General features: G+C 44.4%; 1 protein-coding gene across 2 annotated transcripts in view; it reads left to right on the top strand.

Annotated features, from left to right (window-relative positions):
• The window catches only part of UBE2L3 (ubiquitin conjugating enzyme E2 L3), a 49,050-nt gene that overhangs the window by 33,963 nt on the left and 2,919 nt on the right, over window positions 1–12,168 (top strand). For both annotated transcript variants that reach the window (XM_028527654.1, XM_028527655.1), the window contains one exon: window positions 6,035–6,221. In XM_028527654.1, the coding sequence (XP_028383455.1) occupies window positions 6,035–6,221 (187 nt within the window). The remainder of the gene's footprint in view (window positions 1–6,034; window positions 6,222–12,168) is intronic.

Below are 12,168 nucleotides of genomic sequence, written 5' to 3'. Positions count from 1 at the left end.
GTGGCAGCTTCAGCTTGAGTTTGTTTAGTTAAATTGCTGAAAAGTGGTGTAACATTTCTACAACAAAACTCTTCTCACTGAGGTCTCTTACAGTGAGTGAGCTGCCTGTCAGCAGAGTAAGTTTGGCTCAAAAATGTCTAAAATTTGCATGTGGAGCTTTCTACCCTTTATCTAGAAGGCATGTCCTGTGTTTAATTTTTGCACACCTCCTTCAACAAAAATCATTGGGGCAGATGGACGGTCTGATTTGCATTCACCTGAGCCTCACTGTTGGTCATCCACAGACCCCAGATGAGGACAGGGGCTCAGAGAGGTTAAGGTGAGCTTAGCCAAGGTCCCTGGATGGTGAGGGCCTCCTGTAGCGACAGAGCTGCCGTTACGGGGCGCTCTGCCCACATGCCACGTGTACAGGTCTTGATAGTCCAGCTCATCATTACAGCCACTCTGGGTGCAGACAGCTGTTCACCCCGTTCTACAGAGGGTCAGGAATGTTCCCAGAGTGACCTGGCTAGGAAGAGGTACATCTGAGGTTAGAGCTGCCAACTAGGGCCACACATTTGTCTCTCAGTTTCTAGCACACGGTGGGGCACAGGGGTGGGTTGATCAGTCCTGGGTGATGAATGAACAAATTCAGCAGATTTTACCAGCCAAAAGTTATACAGGAATGTTCTTTTTACATGGCTCAAACAATATAAATGACTGGTTTTTACTCAGGAAAAAAAGTTTTAATCTCCTCTTAAAAACCAACAGCAGTTTTCTCTGAGTTCCCTCATTAACTCACTGGTAGCAGTGCATCTAGCTCCCCTAGGTAGTGAGGCAGACAGGATTGGGCACGGGGTGGTGGTGCTGCAGCTGCTGTAACTTCTAGGTGGTGTTTGAGAGTTCTGTGTTCTTGTAAGACAGGAACAGGTAAGGAATGTCCAGTCCAGGTCCAGTCTTATCCCAGCCTTTCCCGGGTGTGTGTGGGTCCTCTCTCCACACACAGGTCCACCCGATGTGGACTGCTTACTCACATCGCCACCCTCATCCTGACCCTCAGAATCCACGTTCTTGATGAGCTTTCCTACAAATTAGTATTCTGACAGCTGCCCCTCAGCCACACTGCCTGCTCCCAGCTTCCTGTCAGGCTTCTCCCACCCCCCAGCCTTTCTCAAACTTACCTGTCCTTGAAGGCCCCTGCACCCTGCCTCCTTTTCCCCGAGTGGGAATAGGCCATGGTAGAGCATGGAGACGTGGTGGGCACCAACCTCGCTCCCCAGGAGAACTCTTTGCTGGAGAACGAATGCTAGTTAGGCTGGTGCTTGAGGAGGAAAGGCTGGTTTGGGGGCTGCCGAGAGCGTCCCTGGGTACTGTTACACTTGGCTTTCTTTGGGTTGGGTGTGGTGTGGCCTGTCTGTGGGACCCAAGAGAGCTGGGAGCACTGAGAAAAGACAGTAGGTGAAAGCCTTGATCAGCTCTGGAGGTGGGGGGAGCCTGGGGGAGAGATTGAAGAGGCTGTTTTTCTTTTTTCTTGTTTTTCTTTAAATTTTATTTTGTATTGGTTTCAGGTGTACAGCTTAGTGGTTACAAAATCGTATACATAGTGTTCCCTCGATATTTCCAATATCCCAGCTGGCACCATACATAGTTATCACAACATTATTATTGACTGTATTTCCTATGCTTTATTTATATCCCTGTGACTATTTGTAACTACCAATTGTAATTTTTAATGCTTTTACCTCTTTTATTAAGTCCCCCAACCCCCTTCCTTTCTGGAAGTTATCAGTTCATTCTTGGTATCTGTCTGTTTCCATTTTGTTCATTTATTTTGTTATTGAGATTTCACATATAAGTGAAATCATATGGTGTTTTGTCTTTCTCTGATGACTTATTTCACTGAGCATAATAGGTCTATCCATGCTGTCGCAAATGGTTAAGATTTTATTTTATTTTTTTATGGCTGAATAACATTTCATTGTATATATGTGTACCACAGCTTTTAAAAAATATATTTTATTGATTATGCTATTACAGTTGTCCCAATTTTTCCCCCTTTGCTCTCCTCCACCTGGTATCCCCCATTCCCTCCAGCAGTTTCCTACCCCTTAGTTCATGTCCATGGATCATGCATGTAAGTTCTTTGGCTTCTCCATTTCCTATACTGTTCTTAACACCCCCGTCTATTTTGTTCCTACCAATTTGCACTTCTTACTCTCTGCACCTTTCTGCCCATTCTTCCCCTTCCCTCTCCCAACTGAGAACCCTCCAGATGATCTCCATATCTATGATTCTGTTCTTGTTCTGCTTGTTTACTTAGTTTTTAAGATTTAATTGCTGATGGTTGTGAACTTATTGCCATTTTAATGTTCATAGTTTTGATCTTTTTCTTAAATGTCCCTTTAACATTTCATGTAATAATTGCTTAGTGATGATGAACTCCTTTAGCTTGACTTTGTCTGGGAAGCACTTTGTATGCCCTTCCATTCTAAATGATAGCTTCGCTGGATAGAATAATCTTGGATGTGGGTCCTTGCTTCTTCCTCACTTTGAATACTTCTTGCCAGTCCCTTCTAGCTGCAAAGTTTCATTTGAGAAAACAGCTGACAGTCTTATGGGCACTCCTTTATAGGTAACTGTCTGCTTTTCTCTTGCTGCTTTTAAGATTCTCTCTTTATCTTTAATCTTTGGCATTTTAATTATGATGTGTCTTGGTGGGGTCTTTTTTGGGTGCATCTTCTTTGGAACTCTCTGTGCTTCCTGGACTTGTATGTCTATTTCCTTCACCAAAATAGGGAAGTTTTCTTTCACTGTTTTTTCAAATAAATGTTCAATTTCTTGATCTTCTCCTTCTGGATCCCCTATGATTTAGATATTGGTATGTTTGGAGGTGTTCCAGAGGCACCTTATACTATCTTTGTTTATTTGAATTATTTTTTTCTTCTTTGTCTCCTCATTTTGGCAGCCTCCCTGTGTTTGTTTCTGTGTATTAGGTAGAGCTGCTTTGATTCCCTGTCTTAGCAGCATGGCCTGTTGTAGAAAAAAGTATACCGATAAGTTGGGTGGAGCAGAGCCTTAGGTAATCATCAAGGCAGGGCAACCCACGTCACCGCTCTGTGGCTGTGTGTGGGGGAGGGCTCAGAAAGGAGATAGTGCCTCTGCCCGACCTTTGTAGTTTTGTCCAAAAGGAAGCTGTCTCCCGGCACTCGCCCTGGTGTCAGACACTTCAGTTTCTCCCCATATGCTCCCTGTGCTCTTCTAGCTATTACCCCAGTGCTGAAACCCAGAGGGAGTAAGTCTGCCTAAGTCCAAGCCTGTCATAGGCCCTTTAAGAGGAGACTCTTGGGAATCCTGCAGTGTCTTCCACCACCCCAACCCCCCATTGGTGTTTATAGCTAGAAGTTACAGGGACTTATCTTTCTGGCATTGGCACCCTGGGCTGGGTGGTCTGGGGTGGGGGTCGGATTCCTCACTCCTGAGGTATCCTTCCTGATTTGTATCTACCACACATGAGTGTGGGACCACCAGTTCCACCTCTCCATGTGTCTCCACCCTCTGCCTCTCCTACCCGCCTGGATAAATGTGGCTTCTTTTAATTCCTTGGTTGTCGGATTTCCACATAGCTCTTATTTTGTGACGATTCTGGGTGATATTTGTTTTGTAGTTTAATTGTAATTTTTGCTGTGGTTGTGCTAGGAGGTGAGCTTGTTTACCTGTGCCTTCATCTTGACCATAAGTCCCACTTCTCCTGTACCACAGCTTTTTTATCCACTCGTCTTTTGGGTTGCTTCCGTGGCTTGGCTATTGTAAATAATGCTGCAGTGAACATAGGGGTGCATATATTCTTTCAAATTAGTGTTTTGGGTTCTTTGGATAAATCCCCAGAAGCAGAATTGCTGAATCATAAAGCAGATTTATTTTTAATTTTTTAGAAACCGCCCCCCCAGTAGTTTTCCATAGTTGCTGTACCAATTTGCAGTCCCACCATTAGTGCATGAGCCTTGCCAGCCCTTGTCATTCGTGGATTTATTGATGGTAGTCATTTTGTCATGTGTGAGGTGATCTCATTGTGATTTTAATTTGCAGAGGCTCTTTTTTCTTGAGGCATCTCTCAGAGGCTTTTGGACCATTAGAGTGTCCAAGCCCCGGGGGCTAGATCTTTGAGTGCTCCTCGGGACAAGGGATGGGGCATGGTTCTGGACCTGCCTGGAAACCAGCTAGAGGACAGCTGTCCAGCTGTCTCATTCTGATGAGACCAAGCTGGCCAGGATCTGGAGTCTCTCAGCACTCGGCATGGCTCGGGTTGGGTGGTTATTTACCACCGGCAGAACTCTTCATATCTTAAAAAAAGAGATTTGTAAAGGATATTTGATACAAGGCTGTCAGCCAGAATACACAAAGAACTCTTAAAATTCAACAATAAAAAAACAAAGACCATGGTTTTTATATTATATTTATTTATTTTTAGAGAGAGGGGAAGGGAGGGAGGGAGAAAGAGAGGGAGAGAAACATCGATGTGAAAGAGAAGTATTGATTGATTGCCTCTCATACACACCCCAGCTGAGGGCTACAACTTGAGTGGAATCAAACCTATGACCCTTTACTTTGTGGATGACGCCCAAACAACTGAGCCACACCAATCAGGGTGTAAAACCCAGATTTTTTTTTTTAAGATTTTATTTATTTATTTTTAGAGAGGGAAGGGAGGGAGGGGGAGAGAGAGGGAGAGAGGGAGAGAAAGAGAAAGAGAAACATCAGTGTGCGGTTGCTGGGGGCCATGGCCTGCAACCCAGGCATGTGCCCTGACTGGGAATTGAACCTGCAATGCTTTGGTTTGTAGCCCGCGCTCAATCCACTGAGCTATGCCAGCCAGGGCTAAAACCCTGATTTTTAAATAGGCAAAAAAAAAAAAAAATCCAGACAGACATCTTACCAAAGAAGATGTACAGGTGGCATATAAACATTTGACTAGAAACTAAACATCATGTCATCAGGGAACAACAATGAGATACCACTACATACCTCTTAGGAAGGGCAAAACTCAGCCCTGGATGGTGTGGCTTGTTTGGTTGGAGCGTTGTCCCGTAACGTAAAGGTTGTGGGTTCAATCCCCAGTCCAGGCACTTATGATACTGGCGCTTAGAGGAGGCAACCAGTCAATGTGTCTCTCCTCCATCCTCTCTCTCTAAAAGCAATGAAAAAAATGTCCTCAGTTAAGGATTTGAAAAGAAGAAGAGGAAGGGAGATAACCTAAAACACTAACACCACCAAATGATGGGAAGATGTGTCAGTGAGCAACTTTTATTGCTGGTGAGAATGCAAAGTGGTGCAGCTACTTGGGGAGACAGTTGGCAATATCTTACAAAAATAAACATACTCTTACCCTGTGATCCAGAAGTCACGTTTTTTGTATTTACCCCAAAGGAGTTGAAAGCTTATGTCCACATAAATACCTATCTGCGGATATTTATAGGTGCTTTTTCTGTAATGGCCCAAAACTGAAAGCAACCAAGATAACTTTCAGTAGGTGAAAAGACATGGAGTAACCTTAATGCAATAAGCTAAATAAAAGAAGCCACTCTGAAAAAGTTACATACTGTATGATTCCAGTTTTAGTGTGTGATACCGTACAAAACCCGTATGTATAGCATCAACAGTGAACCCTAACGTAAATTACAGGTCTGGGTGATAGCCATGTGTTACTGTGGGTTGATCGATTGTAACAAATACACCACGCCATTGCAAGATGTTGATAGTGGGGGAGACTGTATATGTGCAGGCCAGGGCAGTTTTGCTGTGAAACTAAAATTACTCTTAAAAATAAAGTCTGTTAAAGAAGATGAACCAGAGCATCAGTCTCAGACCTTTTCACAGCTTAGTAGACATCTTGCTCTAGAAGTACTGATTGGTTGTTGGTTGCCCTAAAAGTGACAAGGCTTCAGTGCATATAGCACTTGGAAATAAATTACTTTTCAAGTAAACTGAACATTCTTGTCTCAGCTGCAGATTGATTTACCATGGTGTGTTCATAGTGATCTCCTCTCTTTTCCTGCAGGACAACCCTCCATATGATAAGGGGGCCTTCAGAATCGAAATCAACTTTCCAGCAGAGTACCCATTCAAACCACCGAAGATCACATTTAAAACAAAGATCTATCACCCCAACATCGATGAAAAGGGACAGGTCTGTCTGCCAGTAATTAGTGCTGAAAACTGGAAGCCAGCAACCAAAACCGACCAAGGTATGGCATGTTCCTGTGTCCTCCTCTGACGGTGCTCTTCTGGGGATGCTGCTGTGGGTCAGGAGTTCCTCGGTACCTTCTAATACCATGTCACACACAGTCCAGAGACACCTTACCAGCTCCAGTACACACTCAAGTACAGCTGAGGTCCCACCAGTCCTGTGGGCATGGCACATCTCTGCCAAACTGTTGACCTGCACAGCTATTCAAGGAGACCTTACCTGTGCTCACAGCCCACTGGGGACACATGTAGGCAGACCAGCCCAGTACTTGCTGCCTGTGCAGTGGGGGATGTTGGCACAGCCCACAGCAGTTTTCATGAAGGATTATGGGGTTGCCTCAAGGGGGAGTTGTGTTTAAGGTTCCTCACTCAGCAGTTAGCATGTGTACTCAGACATGAAGGGAGAAGAGAGGTTAGAGAAGGCCTTCCAGACTAAAAGAAGGGCACAAGCCAAATCTATTTTGTGGACATCAGCAGAAAGCCAGTGGCTCAGAGTGGGTGGTGTGGGGGTGCGGGTATAGTCAGACTCAAGGGCTGTGCCCAAATGAAAGTTTGGTTGGCTTTAGTGGGCCTGGAACTCCTGGGAGTTGCCTGGTGTGTCCACATGTCTGGGTGTCTCAGTGTAAACGTGTACATGCTCATTTAGTGGTGGTGGGGCACTTAATTTTAATACTGTTGTTGGCCTCCCTTTTGTCCTGTATAATTTTAGATTTTTCTAGTTTGTTTTTTCTTTTAAGTTTCCCTCCCCGCCTTTTTTAAAAAAGACAGAGGGGATAGAAGGGAGAAAGAGAGGGAGAGAAACATCGATTGGTTGCCTCTTGCACACCCCCAGTTGGGGACTTGGCCTGTAACCCAGGCATGTGCCCTGACTGGGAATTGAACCGGCGACCTTTCAGTTCACAGGCTGATAGTTAATCCACTGAGTGACACCAGCCAGAACTGATTTTGTATAGTTTTTATTTACTAATTCCAGGACTTTCTTTTGAAGTTCTCATATCTCATATTTTGGGTGGCTTTCTTATAAGTAACCAGCCGAAACACTGTAAGGTCTTTCTATTTTATTTATTTTATTTTATTTTACTTTTTAAAGATTTTATTTGTTTATTTTTAGAGAGGGAACGGAGGGAGAGAAACATCAATGTGCAGTTGCTGGGGGCCATGGCCTGAAACCCAGGCATGTGCCCTGACTGGGAATCAAACCTGTGATGCTTTGGTTTGCAGCCCGCGCTCAATCCACTGAGCTACACCAGCCAGGGCTTATTTTATTTTATTTTTTATTTAATCTTTGTTATAATTTTTTCCATTACCATTTAGTCCCCTTATACCCCTCCCCCCCATAAGGTCTTTTTAGATTAAAGATAGTGGTTAAGGCTGGACTTTGTGAGGCAGCAGGTGAATGATGTAATTGGTCGGGTTTTTGTTTTTAAGATTCTATTCATTTATTTTTAGAGAGGGAAGGGGGTGGGGGGAGAGAGAGAGAGAGAGAGAGAGAGAGAGAAAAACATCAATGTGCAGGTGCTGGGGGCCACGGCCCGCAACTCAGGCATGTGCCCTGACTGGGAATTGAACCTGCAATGCCTGGTTCCCAGCCCATGCTCAATCCACTGAGCTACACCAGTCAGGGCTAAATGGTCATTTTTTATCGGAAGCCCTGGAAGATGGAGTTGAAAGGCTTTCACATCGAATGTTCAGCCGCAGGCTCAACACAACTGAGTAATAGGAAGGAGTCGGTACCAAATGCTGAGTCAAAATAGAAAGATTTCCAGTGGACTCGGCACTTGGTCATGTACAAGTTTGTGTCTACAGAAGCTTCACAGAGTTTCTTTTTTTTGTTTGGGTTTGCTTACTTGTTTGTTTGTTTGTTTGTTTGTTTTTAGAGAAGGAGGAAGGGAAAGAGAAGCATCAATCTCTTGTTCCACTTATTTATGCATTCATTGGTTGATTCTTATATGTGCCCTGTCGGGGGATCAGATCCCCAACTTTGGCATATTGGGACAACACTCAAACTGAGCTACCCAGCCAGGGTCAACAAAGTGCACATGCTGAATTTTGTTTTTTCTTATACAGATTTGTAGCTCTGTGTTTGGGAACGCCTTGTCAGCCCCTCACACAACTCCAGGAGCGCTTGCCAAGCTGTGTGTATTGAACACTGTGTCTGGGGAGGGGAGTCCTTCCAGGCTAGGCTAGCCAGGCAGACCCCCCCTCAGACTGCCAGGCCACAGAGGTTACAGGGGCTCCGTCCTTCCAGAGGACTGGGGCGGTGAGGGGGTGGGAGGTGGACTGCACAGGATGTGTTGTAACATGACTGGGCGTGAAGGAGTTTATTTTTTGGTATGTGAATTATACCTCTATTTTAAAAAAGAAAGTAGAAAAGCATTAAAAATCAACTAAAGCCCTGACTGGTGTGGTTCAGTGGATTGAGCTCCGGCCTGTGAACCAAAGGGTCACGGGTTCAACTCCCAGTCAGGGCACATGCCTGGGTTGCCAGCCAGGTCCCCAGTAGTGGGCACTCAAGAGGCAACCACACACTGATGTTTTTCTCCCTCTCTTTATTCCTTCTTCCCTCTCTAAAAATAAGTAAATAAAATATTTTTGAAAAGTCAAGAAACAAGGCAAAATTGTATCAAACAGAAAGGTCATAGGAGTTGGCAATAATAATACCAGAAGAATATAGTGACAAAGTTTCGTTCAGCCGTGTGTCTGATTCTAGTAGATATTTAGCAGCAGAGCTTGATCTTAGTTTTGTGGTTTAATGGGATTTGTCATATAAAATACAGCCAGTAACAAAGCCAGCATAATACCGATTCTATATGTATTAAACAATATAATGTAACAACAAAATTATATGGAGAAAAATAAAAGATATCCCTCAGATACTATTATACCAGATCAAGTAGATGAAATTTATTGAAAGGACTCAAGAAATACAGAAAATAGGGAAACATTAGTTTCACATTTTTATAATGCCTTCCATGGAAGCCACTATTCCCATTGTGCTCTGAGAGAGTGGAGCGCCCTGGGCCTCCATGAAAAGGGGGAAATTGCAGACGGTGTTAACATCCTCAACTACAAAAACAGTCAAGGAGAACAAAAATGAGGAAATTTTGTAGGCTTTATTCTCTGACCATATACAGAGTGGGGCAAAAGTTAGGTATACAGTTCATATGGAAAATAATACAGTAATTAATAAATAATACAAGAATAATCTGTGTTTTACACACAGCTGTAAACCTACTTTTGTACAATGAGAGAATAGGAAGTAAATTTTAATTGTATTTTATCCCCCCCCCCTTTTTTTTTTTAAGATAAACAGTACTTCTGGGGAACATTTGGGTCAAGAAACCAGAGTCAGGCATTTATCAGATAAAATGAGTGTGCCACTCTCTGTATGAGAACTGAGGGGACAGGGCCGTAGTTGCAGCTTGGCAAGCACTTACAGCTCTCAGTGTTCGCACCGTCGAAACAAACCAAGCTCAAAAAAAAAAGAAGAAAAAAAAAAAAAACAACGCAGCTCAGTTGGGTTGTATTATAGTTTAGCTGAGGAGATAGAAATGTACCCAAAGGAACAGAAAAAGAATGAAGTACTCATCAGAATTACTAAATAAATTTGAAAATATTTAAACTTGATCAAATAAGTTCTCAGGAAAGAATTAAATGAACAGATAGCAAACTTGCAAAATGAATGTCTTTTTAAAGACATGTCTTAACAATTATCAAATGGTTTTATACTAATACATTGGGTCTTAAGATCTCCATAGTAAGAAGCCAAAAGCCTGAGTATCCGTAACAGAGAGAGAGCAGGAAAACTTGAAAACTCATCAGGGCCCTGCCCCCACATCTGTCCCAAAGCATTCAGTCCTGTGGGGGTCCTGAAATGCTAATGAGGTAGCAGTTCTGCTACAGAACCATTTCTCATCTTGGGAAAAGATTAGAAGCCACCTATTTATGCTCTCCAACCCAAACTCATAAAGAGTAAAGATGTTTGCCAGAGGATGTATTCAAGCTCCTTACAGTTTGCAAATTGGAACACAGCTGGGCAAAATACAGAAGTGTTTCGAAGGAGAGAGAAAAACTAGGGGTTCTTAGAGTAAAGAGTTCGTTTCTAAGAAGAATCAGTCCTGCATCTTAGGGTCATTTAGATGCCCGATGCGCTGGACAGTGGAACAGCTTCTTCTCGAAGTTATTTGGAATGTCACCTGAAGGTTTGATGTACCTCCGGGCGTTGGCACAGCAATTGATGGGCATCCAGGTATTGGCATAAGTGCAGAGCATTAAGACTGGTTAAGGCGAACCTCATACCTCAGCATAGTTTATTTTAATAATTTAGCAATGTGAGCACAGTGACTCCATTTTACTTTTTCACTCTGTTCTTCAAAGCTATAAGTAGCATGTAAGGAAAATGGAGCAGTCTTGCGTCTGAACGAGGAGTGGAGAATCTTGGCATGCACTAAAACACAGCATGGCCAGGCAGCTGAAGGCAGTGTGTTAGAGACGCTGTGAAGGTGCCGCTGGGAAGAGTGTTCGGGTGTGGTCTCTTCCCCAGGCTGGGCAGGAGGAGGCCTTGGGTGCTTGTTGTAATGTTCATTTGAGACCATCCAACCAGGGATGCCTTGTCCTTCTGTTGATGCTTGCCTTGTATTTGTAGCAAGTAAAAGTTGTTTTCCAGTTGAGTTACTAATGTTTACTTTCCTTTAAAACGTATACTAAAAAGTGAAAATCTCAAAAATATATTAAGTTATCGTTTTGGCTATATGTGGATATATGGCAAATAGTGGAATACCAGTGGTTGAAGTTGAGAAAATAGGAATAAGCAAAATAGCTATAGCATCGTTTCTTCTCAGATGTGTGGGGATCAAATATAGGAGGGATACATTTTGTACTAAAAAAGACAAAAACACTTCCACAGTGTGCTTTCTCTTAGAGATAATGCAGATGGCATGCTAAGGGAGGCGGTAATGTCCGCCCCTGAGGTCAGCAGAGAGTGCGGACGGCCCTGGCCTACAGAGGCACTTCCAGGCCTTTCACCCTGCTTGCTGCTCGCAGTCCACCCTCCTTGCCCAGCCATCCTTCCTCCTTCCTCAGCCCTGCGGGGCCACCCTTCCTTGCTCTTATCCCATTGCCTCACCTGTGCCCACTGTGGTCACAGGAACCCTTGGTTGCCTCTGTCTTGCCTGGTAGCATCAGTGGGCCGGGTGGGTGGCACGTGATGTTTGGCCACCTGGATAGGAGCACTTTGTGCTGTCCCCCTCACTCAGCATGGTGCTGTTGACTGGCTCTGTCTTTGTCCCTGACTGAGCCAAACCAGCATTTGAATCCATTCCTCATAGTGCTGGCCTGGAAATAGCGCTGGCATAGCACTTTGTCTTAGGCGCACATAGCTGTAAATCAGTGTTAGAGTCCGGTGCCTGTCTTGCCTGGCAGGCAAGATGGGTCCCTGATAGAGGAATCTGTGATATTGGCCTTTCTGCTAGGAATGTGCCAGTGGGAAGGAGTGCAGCATTCTAGAGGTACTGGTCCGGGTGGGACCAGGGGATAAGAGGAAGTGTGCATGAGAAGGTGTGTTGGCTGCGTTGCACCCCACTTCTGAGGGGGCCTGGCGCCCTGAGACCTTCCCTACTTTTTCACTCTCCCTCCAGCACCTTCAGTTCCCTCACAGTTCTGTCCCGGGGCTCGCCTTTCAGTACATCTAGGGCTTACTGCTCTTTGGAGGATCATTGTAGAACCCACCCCAAGCCATTGGTGTAATTCGGTGTGACCTCTAGAGTGGACAGTGTGATGCCACGAGGGTGTTGAACTCCCAGTGGTCAGACAGGGTGGTCAGATGAACCTTTCTCAGCTGGTTCAGAAGCTCCTCGGGGTCTTCCAGGGTGGACTAATTGCACTTACACGGCGCAGGCCCGTCATGCACCCTTCATTCTCATACTCGTTGAAACTATCTTGAACTGA

This window comes from Phyllostomus discolor, chromosome 13, assembly GCF_004126475.2.
Source record: "Phyllostomus discolor isolate MPI-MPIP mPhyDis1 chromosome 13, mPhyDis1.pri.v3, whole genome shotgun sequence".
Lineage (NCBI taxonomy): Eukaryota > Metazoa > Chordata > Mammalia > Chiroptera > Phyllostomidae > Phyllostomus > Phyllostomus discolor.
This window is presented reverse-complemented; position numbering and strand designations above follow the sequence as displayed.